The sequence below is a fragment of the Falco biarmicus genome, chromosome 2, assembly GCF_023638135.1.
Source record: "Falco biarmicus isolate bFalBia1 chromosome 2, bFalBia1.pri, whole genome shotgun sequence".
NCBI classification, from domain to species: Eukaryota; Metazoa; Chordata; class Aves; order Falconiformes; family Falconidae; genus Falco; species Falco biarmicus.
Window position 1 is genome coordinate 113,902,513 of NC_079289.1, and position 19,874 is coordinate 113,922,386.

Below are 19,874 nucleotides of genomic sequence, written 5' to 3' on the forward strand. Positions count from 1 at the left end.
GACTTTCAGTACTGACTGGATGCCTAACTGCCTTTATAGATCCATTAGATGTCTACCCACATTTTCAGGGGCTTTTTGGCTAGGTCAGCTTAGACATGATTAGGAGTGACAGCTAACAGATGAGATTTTTTTTTGAGCCACCAAAAAAAAGGAAAAAAAAAAAAAGAAAAAAAAAAAGAATCTACTCAGCTGCCAGCTAACCCTGAGATGCTTGAGGTCCCCTTTGCCACTGAAAAGCTCCTGGAGACATGCCTGGAGTTACAGAATACTTCATAGGTTGGGAGAGGGCACATCACCTGTGGTGGTTTTGGCCACAAAAAGATGGCAAATCCATGTCTCCCAGTTGGGGTTCTCCTAAAAGTGGGGCATTGCTATGCTTCAGTCTTTTCTGTGGCCCTAGCACTATGTATTTTTGTAACTTTGGCTCCGTGACTTTTCTGAGGGATTGTCTGAGTAGGGTGAGTAGAGAGACCCCGTTTTGAAACCGTCAGTGCTCAGTTGTGTCTATAATGATGACCAAGATTCTTGGCATTGATTCTTGGCATACATAAAAATGGACCTCTGTGAATCTCTTCAGTCCTGTATACCCCTGATTTTGGAAATATTCTGATCTGCTTTCAAAACTCCCCATCACCCCTTCACTCTTAAACCTGAACCCTAGTGCTGCCTGCACACAAAAACGTAGGAAAGTCCTGAGCTGGACTTAGATTTTGTGACAGTAGATGCTGCATTTTAATTAAAAAAAAAAAAAAAAAAAAAAAAAGGGGAAATGAGAAGGTACAAAAATACCTAGTGTGTCAGTTTATTTTCTATAAATGTATATCTTACATGGAAACTCCATAAGCAGGAAAAGACACTTTCTTGAAAAAGGAGCTACACTTACCATGCCTTGGGAGGTATCTTGCTGCTAGGGTGATAGCCAAAAGGAAGATGATAATGATGATACTTGAGGCAGTAATGACATTATAAGATGGAGGCACAGTAGGGTCAATGCAGTAATTTGTTTTTTCTGAGACAGAAGAAATAAAACATAAATAAAAGACCCAACAACACATTGGCATTTTCATGTAAGAGCAGGTATGTGAATTTTGGTGGTTCTGGCAAAATACTAATTTAGATACTCAGCCTGAAAACTCACCTATTCAATAAACAAATAGATGAAGCTAGTACCTGAACTTCGTCCATTTCCCCACAATTTGCTATGTTCTGAAATTTTTAACGTATCCATGGAATCTAAAATGTTGGGTCTTTGTCCACAACAGGGTCGAGACAGGCAATACTTAAAAACATTAAAACTTTTTTTAAAGAAACTGGTTAGGCTTGGTGGAAAAGTCTGAGTCCATATCTAGAAAACTTGCACTCTCAAAGGTACTCTGCATTTTTTCCTAATGTTTTCACCCAATTTATGCCTATTTTTGTCCCCTCTGCATTCAAAAGTTATGGAGAATGATGCATTAGATTAGAATAGACTTTTTCTGCACGGCAGGAAAGTGTTGTGGCAAAGTTCAGTTTTAGTGGATCTGGAGCCTTAGCTTTTCACCACTGGAGATGACCATCCTGCCGCCTGGACATTAGAATAGATAAGAACAGGTCATTCTTGTACAGTACAGCTCTAATTCAACAGGAGGGACAGAGCTGGTGCCTGTTCACGGGTCTTCAGATCTTCATTGTCTGCATCTGGCACAACTAAGCATCATTCAACTTCTAAGGCACTAGCCTGATCCACTGTGCAACCTTCCCCCCCACAGCAGGGTTGGTCTCCTATGTTTGCCAGGGGCTATATTCTGTCTGGAACTCCATGTTCAGGAAAGATTTGATTCAAGGACCCTTTCCATCATACCAAAATGGGAGCGGTTCCACATCTTAAAAATCAACAAGTGGAGGTTTTGTGACTGCCCTTGCCACTCTTGATTGCCCCCTCCTCTGAGAATCTGTGACAACAGTGTATTACTATTATTACTTTTTTTGTTACTCTCCTTTTCTACGTAGTATGATACTCATAACCTTCTCCCATTACCATCTCTAGGGACATTGTGCACTACATCCAGCAATAACCGATATTCATAAAGCACTAGTTTCTGGCATTTGTTCTGAAGCTGAACGGCACCTCTCCTCATGAGCCCCTTTGATTTTAGTAAGATTGATGAATGAGGCACCTTGATGAATAAGATACAATTCCCTAGGAAAAATAGCACTTCTCTAGCTTCCCTTGAAGATGCCCTTATCTCTACAATGAAAGCTTCAGACCCAGAGACATTTCGGAATACTTTTTTAGTAACGACATTAAAAAAAAAAAAAGGTCTTTTGGCTTTAAGGATTTTCTTGCAAATCCCGTTCTACTGTAAAACATCTGGACTGTAGTGTGCTGCCTTCCCTGTTTTCACTTGTACCTCAAGCTTTTCAAAGCACAGACTTATCTACTACATTATCACTTTCAAGCCACACACAGTGATGGAATTTTTCTTATGAATTAACCCTTTATTAAATATGTGCAGGAAAGCAGAATTTTTTCTTGATTCCAGCTGACAGCTTCTGAAGCGGGAACAAACATGCTTGTTAAATGAGGAAATTATTTTTCAGCGCAACACGTAGCTGTTAAGGCACACAAATTTCTCAGGCTCCTCCATTCAAATGCCAGGTCTGTGTCACGCAACTGGCTACAAGACCATGCTGGTGCAGAGGGGCACTGGGTGGTGGCAACCCCAGTCTGTGGGAGCTACTGAGGCTGACATCACCAGATCACAATGGGATCCAGCTGCCCCCTCAGCCCAGCTGTGACTTGCGGTAGAGCAGCAGGAAGACAGAGCCATCTTGGCTTGTCAGTACTGTTGTAACTCTCTTTTCCCACCCTGCTGTCTTACAGCCTTTGAAATATTTTGGTGTGCAGCTCACAGGTGCCATCATTGGGTCATCCCTGCATGAACAGATACACAAAATCTATTGCTTTCTCAGAGAGGCAACTCAGCAGATTCAACAAAATGGTTTTGTAACACAAACTATTAATAAAACCTACTCAGAATCAAACTGGTGGTCTTGGCAAGGCCACCATATTCAACAGAGCAAGTGATGTTGGTGTCCTTGGTCACGTTGAGCGACTGTTTGCCAGTGACGTTGTATGGGCTGAAGCTGGACTCAGACACCCAGATGGCATTCCACACCACAGACATGTTGTTGAGGGTTCCAGAGATTCTGGGTTTGGGGAAACCTCCGTGAGAAGAACATGTTACCACCATCTCAGTTGATTCACAAGAAGTAGCTGATACTTCTGTTGTTATGTTTGGCTCACTGAAGTCAGCTGAAGCAAGAAAGATTTAGTTACCATTCTGTCAGATTACAATGAGGCCTGCAGTCCTGATCACCCATGGTCAAAGCAAAGACTCCCCCACAGGGCATTCTTCCTCTATAATAATCTGTTTGGCCTTTCTCGTGCCTTAGCACTCTCCCCACAGCCTTGACTGGATATGGCCTAAGCCTTTGCTTCTTCTCCTTCCTGTGCTGTACACAGCCCTCCTGACCCCACCTCTCCAATGCCACCATTTCTCTCTACATACAGCAGTCTGTGGAACAACAGAAGGAATCCTAAAACAGGTAGGAAAAATACAGCATTGAATAAAAATCCATATTACAGGCAATGGCAGACCGTTTCATTTTCCCTCCCTCATTAGTCCCTTCCTAGCCGAAAGCTCACACAGGGTCCACCTCTGCTAGGAGAGGAGCTGAGTCACATGTTGGACTTTCAGCCAGGATAACCAGCAAAAGACTGAATTATATTTTCTGCATGGGAGCCCCTCCAGAAGGCCCAGCTGAGAGCAAGACCAAGTCATACACTGCAAAAATGCCTAGCAATGCACGGGTCCTCTCAGACCACATTCTCACTGGACTTTTTTCTCATTGACAAAAACAATTTTCAGAGGTTTCCCACTCACACAGCTTGTTCCATGCCTTCTCTCCTAGTCAGGTGTATTGCTGTAAGTGTTTGTGGGGCTGCATGGTGGAATGGATGAGAAGACTAACATGAGTGAAGAAGGAGAAGAAGGGTGGTGCCCTTTTTACTCTGCCCCACTTTGCCAGTCTGGTTCACCACGTTACTGTAAATTGTTGCATTGGTACAACTAAGGATGCCCACAGGTTGCAACAAACAGTCCAGGGTGAGGAGGAGGCGGCGGCAAGGGGTGGCAAAGGAGCTATTTCAGGCAACTTTCACACTGGAAAAATCCACAGGACTACATCTTTAGCAAGAGAGGCACCAGTCAGAAAAAGACTCAGCACATGGCTTCCTGGTGGGCGAAAGTCACACCAACACCACCGCTGCCAAAGGGACCACATTGTCCCTCCCACCCCTGCCAGCTGTAGGTCTGGAGCCTGCACACCCCTCAGGCGCCAGCCCCAGCCATGGCAAGGTCAGGCAGAGAGCTGCAGAAAGTTGCTCAGCTCACTGCAAAATGGCCCTTTTTGGAGCATTTAAGGTTTTGTCTGCAATCGCTCCCTGCCTGACTTGCCATTTGACCACACGACTGCTGGGATCTGCACAAGGCAGAAGGGCCTGCAGCCGTAGCGTGTCTTCCACAGCTTCTGCTGGCCACAAACCCATAGTTTAGGCTACTGAGGAACCAGTAACTAATGAAAGAAACTTGCTCAACATTGCATGGCCAAGCAGTGGCAGACAAGGAGAGACCCAGATTTCATTCCAGGCTCACTATCTCTTGATCAGTATGGCACTGACATCCAGTCTGGAAAGTCCCTTCAGCCATCCCAGTCAGCTTCACCAAGCCTCCCTGGTCTGTCACCAGGGAGTAACACCTTTCTGACTCTCCCAGGTTAGCCTGATTCCAGCAGGGCTGAGGGGAGCTTTCCCTTTCCCGATCCCCACAATAACTGATCCCACTTTACCAAAGGGAGCAGAAGTCCACAATTATCACAACCGGTCTGTTAAGACAGCAAAGATACTTCTAGAAGGAAAGAAACTGGAGTATTTGCAAGGAGGAAAAGGCATCATAGTTTCACATTTTTCATGCAGTTAATTCCAGAGCCCTCATGGCTAGAGAGGGTGCTGGCAGTGCATTCCCTTTTTTCATATCAGGTTCCAGAAAGATCACTAAATTTGTCTCCTTGCACATATGCCTACCATGCCCTCAAAAAAAAGAACGGACAATGGCCAGACCTCAGGAACCTGTTGTGTTGTGTTTTTTTTGCTGATGAATCTCATTCAACATGGGGAACACTCATTCACTGACTTGTCTGAAGGATTCCTGGAACTCTCTGCTGGTAAAGGTATTCAAATGTATGTAAATATTTAAATCTGTTACCAGTATCTCTGCCTTTGGTGGAAACCAACTGCCAAAATAACAGTGGTGGAAATGGAAAATAATGTCAATGGAACTTTTTGTAACCTCCAAGAAAAGATTCAGGTTCATTTTGAGCAAAGGAGCTCAGGTTGTTTCTTCAAGGTAAAAAACCTCAAATCTGCAGCTGGGTTCAGCCTTAGGCTGTGGAGCTGCAGTGCAGCTGGCGAGCTGGCCAGCCTGGGCTCCCCAGGGGTGGGCTGCAGGGCTGGGCTGCTGCCGTGGCCACAGAGGAGCAATGCCACCCTATTCCTCTTTTGGCCCGAATGCTTCCAGTGCACCAAGGACTTAGTTTCTGCTTTGGCCAAAAGATAGCAAGGGGAAGAGGTGGCCTAGGGCACCCACCAGCAGTGGTACCTGGGGATCTGTCCTGGGAAACGTCCTTTCCCAAGAGGGGGGTATCAAAGGGAGGATGGTGGGAAAGACAAATTTTCTGTACCTGGGGTAGTTTTGGAAAGGTAAGGAAGGAGGCTGCTACAATGGAAATAGGTAAAGCACCTTCCTGTCACAGCACTCCCCAAACTAGCCAGCTGCAGCAAGGTCTTCTACCATCTCATACCAGCATACTCGTCATGCCAGTCCCTCTGCTGCCTTCCTGTCTCACCTCATCCAGGGCACGTGTTCTCTCTCTGCTTCTTCCTCTCTCACCTTCTCTTCCTCGGCTGCTCTCTTTCCATTGGCTGCCCAACATCTTAACTTAACCAGCCACACCTGCACCTTATCTACATCGGCCAACCCTCCACCTCTGAAGCCAACCCACATTGTATATTATCAATGCTAATTAACCCAGCTTCATTCCACTACACCTTCCAGCATTCTTTTAGGTTTCCTGATGAACGTCTTATCTGCTGCACTATGACTAAAGCTTAGAGCAGTGTCCTTTACCCCCAGAGGCTGACACCAGAAAGCCTCAGGTGTCAGGAGGCAATCCACCTACCTGTAACAATGAGGGAGACAGCCTCATCACACACAACAACTGAGTTCTGTGAAATTCTGCGCTGAACTACACATTGGTAAGGGCCATTGTCTAGGATTTCCATGTGGGAGATCCACAGGGTGAGGTTCCTTGGGTCCATCTCTGTCCGGTTCTCGTACCGGTCATGCTTGGAGATCTTCTTTCCCTCTGCGTAGGCAAGCACTACTTCTGTAGTATTCTTCTGCCAGTAGACCCGGTAATTATGTAGGCTTTCCCAGCTGGGAATTTCATGACAACAAGGCAGGCCAACTTTTTCCCCCACTTTGCTCTTGACTACTTTCTTCTCCAGTGTGTAGCCTGTAGGTGGGGGGCAAACAAAAGTCAGTGAGGCAGTGATATAGCCTTGTGGCAGGGTCTTCTGCATAAAGCTCACCTCTTTCAGCTCTGTCTGCACCCACTAATGCACCTCATCACCCACCGAGCTGTTTACAACTTCAGCTCTGCACTGAGGGGAGCTCTTCCTTGGCATTGCCTTTTACATGATGCTCCAGTCCTGCTTAGGATCCTGCACTAGCAGGCATGCAGTGATTTCTGCATGAATTACAGAAGGCGAAGACAGGAGAACTACCTGCCTGGACAGAAATTTTTCTGCTCGCTTAAAAATCACACACCTGAGATGAAAAAATTGCCACTATTCATGTAAAGGGATAAAACCACATGTGCCAAACTACTGTCTCCTCTGCTCTCCCTTCGCAAAGCTCAGTGTTTGGAAAGTCTGTGTCACCCTCTGATGGGTTCCCTGCGTGCCAAACAGAAGCACAGTGGACTATTAGTTTGGGGGTTTGGGGTTTTCTTTGGAAGGTTTTCTTCTGTAAAAGAAAAAAACCCAAAACTTTCAAGATCCCAGAAGCTAGAAGCAGCCCTACAATGATAAAACAAAGGTTACGGCTACATTGTCATCAGCAAATACATTACTAGCACATGAACATTTTTGCCTAGTCTAGCTAAAACAAATTTATATTTGTGAAGCCCCGTATGCCTGCCTTGCAAACCAGCATAGGCATTCCTCAACTCCTGCCCAGCGACCACCCATGTCAGTGCCATACCTAGTATGCAGGCATGTGCTTCCAATAAAGAGCTGAAATCCATGCAGGGGGAAATCAGGTACAACTTTGACCATGCCAACAGTAACCCCAACCCTTCGCACTACGACTTCTATGCACTCCACTCCCGTGATCAGCCCTGCTTTCCCTTTCCAGTGGGTAGGTGCTTGCAGGGGGCAGGACCTGACACACGAGGGAGCAGCCTAGCAAGTTGTTCCTGCTGTTGCTGGAAGAGCGCCCCAGCACCGATGCGCGATCCTGTGCTGCACCAAGGCCAAGGCAGATGGTTGGGCTTTTGGCTGGGTTTGTGCAGCCTTCAGGATGATGCTTATCCCTGCACACCCTGCTTTGTTAGTCCAGGAAGTCGCGCTGCAATAGGTTTGCCCTGCTTGCCTCAGCCTCACTACCTTAGCACCCATCTCCGGTAGTGGGAGATACCCATCTACTGCACTCCATTGACTGAGAGCAGAAAAACAAGGAAATAGCCAGCCTCAGGACAGACGAAATTTAAATTCCTTCTGCCATCCCTGAAGAACAGATCTCAGTAAACATGTCTGAGAAAGAAAGCAGGGATGTCCTGGCCAGGCGCAGCATCACCCATCCGTGGAGGTAAGACCCCATGTGCAAAGCCTCTGCCTGACTGCTTGAAAAAGCTGAGTCTAAGAACTGCCACCCACCCCAGAAAAGTCTGGCTGATGCTGGCTCACACATTATTGTCACAGCTAATGCCTAACCACAGCCATGCTGTCCACAGGCACAGAGTGCATCGCTCAGGGTGCGCCTGGGGCGCTGTGACATTCGGATTCAGCTGAAACATCCAAAACTGACATAAGCTTGCTGCCAGCCAGGGCTCATTTGCTTAGCAGTGACTCCCAGATCCCTGGGACACTGTCACACAGCTGACAGTGAGACCCCTGTGGCATGCTGACCTGTGCCCAGCAGCACACCCTGATGATGTGCTTTGCAATGCTCCAGCTGCTGGTGCAGGAGGGAGACAAGCAGATGCTCAGCCAGTGCCCTGGCACAGCTGGGTCTTGGGGCAGCACAGAGAGAAGCTTGCTGAAGTTAAGCCCAGACAGCAAGCCTGGGATACAATATAAAATAAGCTTTTACCTCCTTCTCCCATGGCTCGCCTACCCTGTCCTGCTTGCACGCCCCTCTCCGAGCAATTTCACAATGCTTTACGTTAGATCTGTAGGAAACACATTGAAAAATGCTGGGGAGGTCCTGGCAACACTATGGAATGTTTTAATATGAATTAAATAGAATGGAATATGTAATTAAATGAGTAACTTCTCATTTAACTGGTTTCCCTCCACTCAGTCACTTCATTGGCCTTCCAAAGGGAAAGATTCAAACACAGTTTTTTCCCCCCACCACTTGTACTTCCCCTTATCATGCACTGCAGACTCTGAGCAACCAAACTGGGGCAGACCAGGAGCCCACTCAGCCTGCTGGCTTGTGTCAGCCAGCAACTGGTAGCAAAATGGCAGAAAAAATAGTTCTTCCACGCCACACGGGATAAGAACCACCATGCCCTGCCAACCTTTGGCAGTCAGGAAGTTTGGGATTTCTTGGCATCGGCAGTTTAATCACTACTGCTAGACCTACCCTTCAGGAAGAGCTCTTGCCCCTTCAGGAATGCACATACACTTTTGGCTTCCACAACATCCTGTGATGATGAGTTGCACAGTTTGATTACATGCTGTGTGAAAAAACATTTCCTTCTGTTCCCCTTAAAGCAGCCTACTTTAGGCTGTGATTCTTGAAGTTCCTCCTCCCACATGTCTGCATGCATTTGTGTGTGTACATGTTTTTTTTCCCCTTGACCACATCACTGCTTATTCTCACAGTTCAGCTCTTACTATTGCTGGAGACACTCACAAAAGGAGCCAGTCAAACTTTGGGACTGTGGAGCCTCATAAAGACAATTTTCTATTTTCTTTTGCAGCAATAAGGGAAGAGTAGGCGTACAGTAAATGTCAGGGTGACATCGCATCATGAGTTGCATGAGGTTGTCCACGCCTTGCCCCTAAGAGTCTCCTTTGCAACCAAAAGGAGAACAAAAACCTTCTTGGCAGTACATGTGCAGGGGCTGGAAACTCCTACTGATGTCACATCTACCCTTAAAAGGCTCTGCACTTTTGAAACTGCAACCTGTATGCTGCAAACCTGAAGGAACCAAAGTCCACGAAGAGTCATTCAGGCCCACAAAAGTCCCCTTTCACTTTAAAGGTGAACTGCAAAGCAAAAATGAAAATTCAGTTCTGTCCCATTTCTGTGCTGAATACTCTCTGTAGCCAGGCTGTGGGGGAGGTATCCACCATGGAAATAATTTTTAATGACTTTTCTAGAAAAAAAGATCCCTCCTCTTCCCACCCCCTGAAGCCCAGCTGCTCCCTTGCTGTGCATGCACATCACTCTGTCACTGGAAGCTCGCAGTGCTGAACCGATGAAAGGGGCTGACTTTCTGTTCCCAGGGCAGAAAAACACGTTTTATCCAAACCATGTCTGTGCTGCAGATGCCCCATATGGAAGGGCTAATTAGAACAGAAAGGTGAGTGCAGAGAAAAACAGTCCTTTCTTTGTTCCAAGAGTCAGCAAGCAGGAAAGCTGCTGAGCCTGTATCCCTATTTCTTTCACTCCTTGCCCAAGTCCATGTTTCAGAAATTCCCCAGCTACAGAAAGCTTAGTTATCCTGACCACACATACAGTCAGGCGGTACAGGAGAGCAAATTGCTTCTGGGACAGAAGTCCTGCAGAGATGTTTGTCTGTAAGAGGCAGTAAAAGACCATGCAGTGCTTTAGAGAAGCAGCGTTGAACTGTTGGAAACCTGCAGATAATTCCCGGTGAACAGAAATTTCAAAACCATTCTCTTTTCCCTCTTTTCCCCTTTTCTCTGCCCTTCTGAACTGCTTTGCCTTTTTTTGGTCTTACCTCGTGTCACCTCACTTTGCACACAACCCAGAAAGCAACACACATGAAAAGAAAGGTCCTTCTTGGTGAGCCTGGAGTCCTTTGCCCCTGTGTAAGCAGCAGGTAAGACAGTGCAACTGCACAGTTTTTCAACCAACAGTGCTGCAAAAACCTCTGAGGCAAATTGTTGGTGGCCCTCCCAAACCAGGAGGGTCAAACCAGCCTTGCATTGCTTTTTTCCCATAGGGCTCCCTAGTTCTCTTTGCAGCGGCAGCTGGTCTCCCTACTCTTAAATTACTGGCATCACTGAACTTTGCCTAGGACCATGCACCTGGGACTCCCGCTCTGCTGGGGCGCTGACATCTTTCTTGCCCTCCACCCGTGCATGGGTTGGAAAAAGGGACTCGGGCCAGCTCTGGGAAGAGGTGCACATCACGTTGTGGTGAGTCAAGGGCATTTCTCATAACAGGGGCTGGGCCAGCTGAGGAAACCCATCTTGTGGGGCTGTGGCTTTCTCCTGGGCAGCCATCCCCTGGGGTCAGTGCGGGAATCATACCTAACAGTCCCCAGGTAATTCTGCAGCTCAGGACCCTCATTTTCTGCGAAAAGCACATTCACCCCAAGCTTGCAGGATTTACCATTTGAGGACAACACAGTATTTTACAGGGATTTCCAAGCAAGACAGATCATCAGTTGAAAAACTGAGGAATTTTGAAAAGCTGTCTTCAAAGGACCAGACACTGCCCCTCAGTCTTTTCTTTATCCCAGGTGATTTTACCAGTGAGGAATCAGATTCTCCTAAAGCTTTCCATGGAGTAAAAATTCAGCAAACATCCTGTGCTACCCCGGAATATGTGAAGAAATGCTTTGTATTTAAATCAGTGTTGTGACAGACCCTGTGAATACACTGATCACAGAAAGACCCCATCAGATGCCCAGATACCTTCTATGGGGAGATATCATTTCATAATAAATGCATAAAAACACTGCTTTGCTCTGTGTGTCACTGTAAGAACCCTGTGCCATGAGGAAGATGGGATGAAAACAGAGAAAAGCAGGTGCTGGTAGGCCCTGTTGGCTGTCTTCTTTAAGGAGTCCATGACTGCATATTAACCCGGTCATGAGTGCCTGGCAAACCTCCTAGGCTCCTTCTACCCAGACTCCGCTCCAGCAAGCAGAAGCACGCAAAGGGAGGTCTCAGCATGCAGAGAAAGGAGGAGCAGCCCTTTCCCCTTGCACAACCCCAAGCCCAACCTTGCGGTCATGAACCATGGGTCTGCTGCTGCTCTAATCTTCTCTGGCAAAGCAAAGCAACTGCAAACCTGGCTTTGCTGATGCCACATTGATCTCTTGCGAAGTCCATGTTCCCTTACTCATCCCAAATGCAGCGAGAGAGAGGAGCAGAAGAGAAGGCAGCCTGAAGAAAAGCAGCGATGCACTTCATTCGGCAGCAGCTCCACTCAGTCTCGCTTCCCCATACCCGCTCATGCTAGTCAAGCGTGTGACTGCAGCACTTAAGTGACCGGATTAATCCTAGTTTACGATGATGTCATGGCAGGCCTGAGGTAGGGAAATGGTTTGAAAAGGGTTTTCTAAAAGTTCATCTCTGCTTGCTTCTGCACTGTAACCTCAGGGCGCCCTGCTGGAGCAGTACAGCAAGAGCACGGCACCCCTTATGGGGCTTTATGCACTTCCCATCTTCACATTGCCACACTCTCAAACAGAACAGTAACCTTGCTTTGCCCGGCTCTACACTGCTTGATTTGGCAGTGATAATAATACCGCCATGGTGTTTTGGTTTCAGCAGCCTTCATTCCATTTTAATGCTGCTTTGTTTCGTGTACAAAGCCTTTAGTGAAGAATTCCTTGAAGTCGTGAAGCAGCTGTGAAAACCAAAGGACACCTTCCTGCATCTGTAGGCAGAAAGACAACCCATCTTTGGAGGAGGTGCACTAATCCCGTTTTTTTTTTTTCCAGCACCATGCTGACTCAGGGCCCTATTGATGACAAAGGGAATGATCAATTGCTTTTGTCTCCCTAAGCATACTTTGATAAGCAGTAATGTACTGTAGGTAACACTCATTTTAGAGTGGCTCACATGGCACTGTCAACACATGGTGGTGTCCGACGTGGGCTCAGTTTCTTAGACTTGCAGTGCTCCCACTGAAGCCCTCTGACTGCAGTCTCCTCTGCACGTTGCAGAACGAATGCTCTGCTTTCTCCAGTCTTAATTGCTGCTCACCAGAATGCAGATTTCACACCATGCTGATTGTCTTTTGCCACAAAATCCAGCAAGGCAACCCAGCCAGACAGGTAATGAAAAGCAGTGCTGTTACTGAGTCACAATTGTCAAAAACCTGGCTTCAAAGGGAAGGGAACTCTATTAATCATGAAAAAGTTCCATGATCTGCAATTAGCAACTGAGAAGACAAAAGGGAATCTGAAATACTTTGGTAAAGCGGCTTGCTACAGCCCTGGGGCAGCTCCAGCCAGCCGGTACCACGCCCCCTTGCTCCAGCTCATGTTTCAGTACTTCTTGAGACAGAAGATCTACTGCTTTCTGAGTCACCAGTGCCCTGGCTGGGACAAGCCCACTGCCCTGGGTATGTCCAGTCTACTTTGTTTTTAACTTGAGTAAGATCGTAACTCTTCACAAGTCGGTTGGCAAATTTCTAATCTCGGCACTATCTGGGAGGTCAGATGCAAGCAAGGGGCTGGAAATGAGACGCCCAAGTATCTGGGGCTGGGAAGGGGATGATAGAATGTCTTGAGATCTTCCCCTTCGCTGTACAGCCTTCCACGTGGGTGTTGCTTGAGGGGAGGAGAGGAAAGAGGGTTTGCTTATCTCCATACTCATATCTCATACCAGCAGGGACATCGGCAATGGGGACAGAAGGATGTCTTTGCACTGGGGAAAGGAGCAAAGGGAAGAGTCCTTCTGAACCTTCTCCCTTTCTCCGTTCCCAGCATGCGGAGTGGGTGACCCTGCTACAACAAAAAAAGGCAGGGGGGTCACTAAATCTGGATGTCCTCAGAAGATTTGCATATCTTAGGTCTTTTCAAGATCAAATTCCTGCAACTGGCTCAGCACTCCTAGGATTTCCCAGTTTGGGGGCAGAAACTAGATGTGGCGGTTGTGTAAGACAGGCCTTTGGGGGAGATTTGTCGCACACAAAGACAAAAATAATTTTTTCCCCTGCAGACTCTGTCTCTCGCTGACTGGATCACTTTGTACTTCCTCTATATTTATCTCCCAGCTGAAGATGTTTTCAGATAATTTTCCTAATTCCTCCAGTACCACTGCCATGCATACTGCTGTCCTCGCAGCACAGCTTTTTGAAGTTGAGGTCCTTCCCACTGCTTAAAGCCACGGTTTTTCTTCAGTGCTTGCTAAATCTCACTGTCTCATGTGCTCCCCAAGTAGCCAGCCCTCTCTTGAAACTAACAGAAGGTGAAAGTGCCCAGTAAGCAGGAAAATGAAGTATGATACCTCTTGCATAAGCCCACTCAAAATTAGAATTTATTTATTTATTTATTTATTTATTCTAAAGTACTTGCCCACAGCCATAGCAATATTCACCAGTGCAGCTCACAACGCTACAGGCCTGCCAGCCATTATCTTATTATAAAAACCTGGTCCCTGCTCAGGCACTAACTCACTAACGCTGTGCAGATGATAACCTTGCCAACAGCCCCACAGCTGGAGGACTGGCTGGAGGAGAGGTTAAACAGCCCTATATGAGTGCAGCATGGCGGCTGGTAATTAACTGAAGGATGACTAAGGAAATGAGACCAAAGCAGTCTAGAGGTGTCTGAAGCTACAAAAGCCGCAGAGGGAGTGAAATGAGGGACTTGGGCAGGGACCACTGGAGGCACTGGCTGGGAACATCTCAGGGCAGGGTGGCGTGGGGCAGGGGCTCTCTCGGCTGGTGGGAAGCAGCGTCTGACGGCGAGGTCTGTTCAGACTGAAGGACTTTCCCTGGCACAGGGATAAAATCCTTGTCTGCCAGGCATTTAGGACTACACCTGCTATGGTGAGAGCAGCAGTGCACAGACTTGCCTCAGTGGTCTTTTCTAACAACTTTTTATATGGACCAGTAGCATTCTGGGCTCTCCAAAAGGTGAATGTCTTTTGAGCACAGTATCACTCGAGATGCCACCATTAGCCAGCAGTCAGCACTTTTGTTTTCAGCCAGGGAGTCCCCTGGGACCAATGATATTTTAAAAGCATAATAGTGAAAAAGCAGAAGCAAAGCCTGTGGCATTTCCTCATTGGGAAAGATTTACATTTTCTCAAATGACCTCCTGAGACTCCCAATGGTGAAGTCCCTCCAAGGGGACAGAACAGCTACAATGAAACACAAAGTTCATCTATTTGGAAACAAAACCTACACCCTTTTGCCAAGCACAGACTTCACTGTGTTCAGCACACTTAGCTTTCCACCTCATGAAAAACACCGCATCCACATGTGCGCAGCGTTTATAGTAGGAAACACATGTTTAAAAGGAAGGAGAGTTCCTCTGAACATGGAAATTCTCCTCCAGCCTGGCACAACCTCGGCGTGCAGCCAAACAACAAACTGCCACAGATCTCATGCCTTCTCCCCACAAGCAGAGGGGATCTTGCTCCCCTTTCCCTTTCAATCCCATGTACTCCCAGTACTTCCCTTGCAGGGCTCTCCAGAGGCTGGCTCAGTATGCCGCATTGGTATAAACAAGGGAAAAAAAAGAAACTAAGCTGGAAGGCAAATTAGATCATCCAAGGATCAGGCATGTACCAGAACTAGTGCAAAGGAAAGGAGAATCGCATAGCCCGAAGCAGCAGAAAAAGGAGCAGAATTACACCTTTTGGTGGCAGTGACCTATTTGGGTCCCTCAGCTGTGCAGTCTGTCTGCATCCCCCTCCAGGGTACACAGCATCAGGTGTAAAAGCAAACTGAAAAGAGCGGGCTGACCTCTGCAGAAAACTAACTCATCACAAGTGAGGCAGGGGGATAACTCTGTCAGTGGCAGCTTTCATCTGTGTCAGATTAATTACATCTATTAAACCATGCTTGTAAGCCAGGATGGAGGCAGCAATGAGCAGGAAAGGTGTGAGGGCGTACAGGGTGCCAGCTTCTGCTGGTAACCTACCGCAGCGTGTAAAAGCTTCAGCCCCAAACTTTGCATGCTTAAATACAGGAATGTCTGACACTCACATTGCAAAAAGGATACAAATGTCTCAGCGATCCAAGAAATGCAAAAAAGCTGTTGCCCTCAGAGTAATGTGAGCTCACTGGAGTTACCTGGGTTCATTCTGATCTAACCGGAGAAAGGAAACAATGTGGGTGAAAAGAATGTTCGACTGGTAGCTTCACAAACTCTGTATGCAGGTGTATAACTGTATTTTGGCTGTGTAAGAATGTAGCTTGTCTATGCTTAATTTTCTGGGTTTTTTTTTTTTTCTAAAGTTTTACTTAAAAAAACACAACAGAAGAAGTAAAACAGAGTCTATATGCAAAAGCAGGAGCCTTTAGTTGGGTTTCTTTTTCTCCAAACAAGCTGTTACAGCAGTTTCACTCTGGATAGACAGACAGACAAAGGCGTTCCTTAGTTCCACCACTCTTATTTTTGAACCAAAGATACTTCTTTTCTGCATGTCTGGAACAGGAGGAGACAGAAACTCATCCAAAAAAAAGAAATTAAAAACCAGCTGAAGGCAGCAAGAGCAATAAGACAGAAACTCAATTTGCATCCAGTGATCAAGTGGGCAAATCCGGTATGTGAAGAAAAATTTCTGCCATCTCCACCATGAAATCTGCCCTAGGGGCAACCCATACCAGAGCTGGCATGGAAACCAGATGCCATGCACCTAAAGCTCATTGCTAGACCCTTCATTATTTGGGAGTGGCCACAAAACAGGGAATCTTTCTCGTTCTCAACCCACTTCATCCCTCTGAAACCAAGCTCCGCTCCGAACTCTTTATTGGCAGCAGCATGCAAGAGGGGATTCCCAGAGCAAGTTACTTGTGAGCCAGTGCTCACTGACAAGGTGGAGGGAAGTGGATATTCCCCCCTCCCTCCACTCTCCAATAACTCAGAAAAGCTGCAGGGATTTTCCTCAAAACTTCCCAAAAAATTTCACCACTGGGAAGAAACCAAGAACTAGGTGGGTCCCCAGTCAGAATAAATGACTCCAGGGAAGGTTAAAAGGAATACTCCATGGACACAAAGCCAGGCTCACTGGGTTCCTGCAATCAGTGCCTATGCCGTGTTTGCACCGGGGCAGGGAAAGGGCATACTGAGTGACTTCTAGCAACATTTTCCTAGTATAATAAACTGGGACTGAGAACATCCTACAATTTGTAGGTAGGTGTGAAGGTGCAATGGCAGGAGAAAAAAAAAAAGCCTATGGGGATACCGACAATACGCTCAGACTGTAAATAAATAAGTTTGTCCTGTAATCAGGGCTGTTCTGCCACTTTTCCGCTGTGCTAAGGCAGCAGGGTGTTCACACACATCAGCGTCTCTAGCAGCAGATAACATCTCAGAAGCAGCTCTAAATTACACTGGCATTTCAGTGGGTCACCTCAGGTGGACCCCAGAGTAGCAAAATTCAATTCAAGGGGAAAGAAATGTATCTACCTAGCTTGGGCATACACCATTTCCTATGAAATACAACCTTCAAATCATTCTTTTTAATTAAGCCCCCCATTAATGCCTTCTACTGCTATGATGTAAAAATTCAGCCTGACATTCCCCGTATTAGTATTTTACTCGCACAGGGTAGGCAGAGAGCACCTGCTTTCATCCTAGCATGCTGCCTGACCTTTTGGAGCACTACGGCACCAAGGTGTGCAAGGACCAGGACATCTGGGCTAAATCCAAGGCTGCAAGATGTAGCCGCAGGCTCTGGGTGCTGGCCTTGCCAATGCCTTGACGGGGTTATGAGCACCCTCATGAGCAGAGTGGTGTCAGTTCTGTAAATGCTGGCCTTGGTGACTCGCTTAACAAGGCGTGGGAAGTCACTGGCAGGGCAATGGCAGACTCCTAGGGCTTCACCATTTTGTTACGGCAAGGTCAGAAGTTGGTCCTTGTGGTCCCTGTGGGCGACCTAGGGAAGGCATCACCCACGAGTCCCAGTAAGGCTTTTAAAACCACTCCTTTGTGGGTACTGTACCATGTATTTTCAAGGGTCACTAACATAGGAATACCTCTTTTTGGAGAGAAAGGTGGCAGGGTGTGTGTGCGTACATGCTGAGAGAGAAAGAAAGTGCATCAGCTGTGCTGTTCTTACCAGTCTGCCAAGCAACCTGCTCCTGAGGCACCGGGACTTCCACAGACTCATTGCATGGGAAGCATCTAACAATTATGCCCCTAAAGCTGATACAATGCTTTTAAAATAGCATTTTTTTCCCCACTCCACCTCGCACAGAATCAAACCCCAGAATTTTGTGATTGATCAGATTTGGAGAAGTAAGTCTTCTCAGCCACAGGATGACCAGATCCTGCTGGCCTATGGATTTGTGCTTTGTGTTCCCTACCCCAGGCACCTCTCCCCACATCTCCCAGCCCATTCCCAAGCCCTTGGAACCACCATGCTCCTTACAGGCTTCTCGCAGCTGCCTTCTGCCCTTCCTGTTGGCTACGCATGAGGAGGGGCAGTGCGGGTTTTGGCTGTTTGGGTGCTGCTCACTGGCACTGCTAGCCAGTGACTTCCACATAGCGGACAAGGACACCACATCTCTGCTAGCTCTGCCCTCCTGTCAAATTCGGTGGAAACTGGGCAGGGGATTTGAAAGTCACGAGCAGGGAACTAAGACACAGATGGAGAGATGGAAAGCATGATAAACTATCATTCCCTTAGTAAACCATACAGAAAAAGGTACAACCATCAGAACACCTAGTTTCCTATTATCAAACTCCTATGTCTACTACTGGATATTAGCATGTATCAGACTGTATATCCAAGTATTGCACATCTTTAGCCTTGGAATCAGCATCCTTTTCAGGGAAATAACATGACTGGTGAATTACCACATGCTCGTAATTACAATAACATATCACCAGCTCTGAAATTATGGAGAGAGAAAGAGTTCTGCACGTGATAGATTGTTTGCCCGTTGCAGCATGGGCAAAATACATCCATACTTCTCAAACACAGAGGTAGGGGAAGGAATGCAGGGGAAAACAGGAGAGCAGAGATCTCACAAGCGGTATTTGAGGTGGTTGCTTTCTTTACAAGTGAGCTTTGTGATTCAATCTCTGTTAAATTCTCTGAGTTTTGTTTTAAGATTCTGAGACGGAAACTCAAAATGAAACTCAGCATCAAATATCTCCCAGTTTCACAACATCAGCATGAAAACCTACTAATTTTACATCACTTGATTTTTAATCAAAGCCTCAGTTCAGCCCAGGTTTGCTCTAGAGTATCATTAGCTGCAATGAAACACTGAAATTGCCAATAAGCACAACCTATTTTGCATCCACAATGAACCCCGGCTCAGAAGCGAGTTTTGTGTGGTTTCAAGGTTAACATTTCACACAGCTGAGAAGACTCATCCCAAGCCTCTTGAGGTAAGGAAGGACCTGTGGACTTTAGTGAGCTTTGCAGCAGGTCCTTAGAGGATGGGGGACAACCCTTGCAGTCCTCCAACTGGGACTTGTGTCATTGGAGAAAACATCCACTGTGTGCTGCACTGCCCATGTGGCAGAGACCCCTCCGACCCACCGCCCTGCCCTGTCTTCCCCACCACACACTTACTTTTAGCCCTCCAAAAACCTATAGAAACGTCCCCACCACTGAAGCTGAAGCCCAGGGAGCCATGTGCTCCCTGAAGAGGTCATCTGCCCCAAAAACATCCACCTTCCCCACACCCCCGCTGGGACGGGTGAATGCCTTGCCCCTCTGGGGCTGGCAGCCTGGCATGCCTGGCCATGGGTCCCTCAGTGCTTGCTGCCACGGTTAGCAGAGCCATCCACCCCAAACCTCGGCCCAGCCTCAGGCCCAGTAGAAGACACCAGAACGAGTGCCCTGGGGGCCGCCATCGCCGCCGGCTGGCACACGGGTGCCGCTGCCCACCCGGCCCCAGCGTGCCCACTCCCGCACTCCCACACCGGCTGCCCCTGCTTACCTGAACTGAGGCAGAGCAGCACGAAGAGCCCAAGCCCCAGCCACCTCCTCAACGCCAGCGAGGCAGCAGGCAGGCACGCCATCTTCCTTTAGCTCCTGGGCCGTGGGGAGAGGGGGACAGTTAGGGAAATGGTGCCTGAGGAGCCACAGCACCCGCCGCCACTCCCCTCTCCTTCCTGCCTGCTGCCGCCTCCAAAAAACGCAAGCACAATCCCCGTCAGCCCCGTTTGCCTCCCCGGTGCCCTGGGGTACCTGGGCCAGCAGCCCGGAGGCAGGGAGAAGGCTGGGGGCTCAGCGGTGGCCCATGGGCACCCGGCTCCTGCTGCAGGGCCGCCGAGATGTTGGTTGCCCGTGGGGGAAGGCCAGGCAGCTGGCGGGCGCTCGGCATAAGTCACCTCACGCCCGCCCACGGCTTCCTCACGGGGCGTCCGTAAGGCTGCATGCTCCCCGCCCCCGCTGCCCTGGGACGGGCACCATGCTGCCC

At 47.7% G+C, this 19,874-nt stretch overlaps 1 protein-coding gene across 4 annotated transcripts in view; it reads right to left on the bottom strand.

Moving 5' to 3' along the window:
* CD80 (CD80 molecule) overlaps nucleotides 1-19,874 on the bottom strand; it is a 30,618-nt gene that overhangs the window by 6,703 nt on the left and 4,041 nt on the right. The window contains exons 1-5 of one of the 4 annotated variants that reach the window (XM_056327175.1): nucleotides 19,643-19,784; nucleotides 19,392-19,486; nucleotides 6,280-6,615; nucleotides 3,014-3,295; nucleotides 884-1,009 (exon numbers count right to left, since the gene is read on the bottom strand). In XM_056327175.1, coding sequence (XP_056183150.1) covers nucleotides 884-1,009; nucleotides 3,014-3,295; nucleotides 6,280-6,615; nucleotides 19,392-19,473 — 826 coding nt within the window. In that variant the 5' untranslated portion in view covers nucleotides 19,474-19,486; nucleotides 19,643-19,784. Of the gene's footprint in view, nucleotides 1-883; nucleotides 1,010-3,013; nucleotides 3,296-6,279; nucleotides 6,616-19,391; nucleotides 19,788-19,874 lie in introns of those variants that run through there. The other 3 variants (XM_056327174.1, XM_056327176.1, XM_056327173.1) reach the window with 3 other exon arrangements.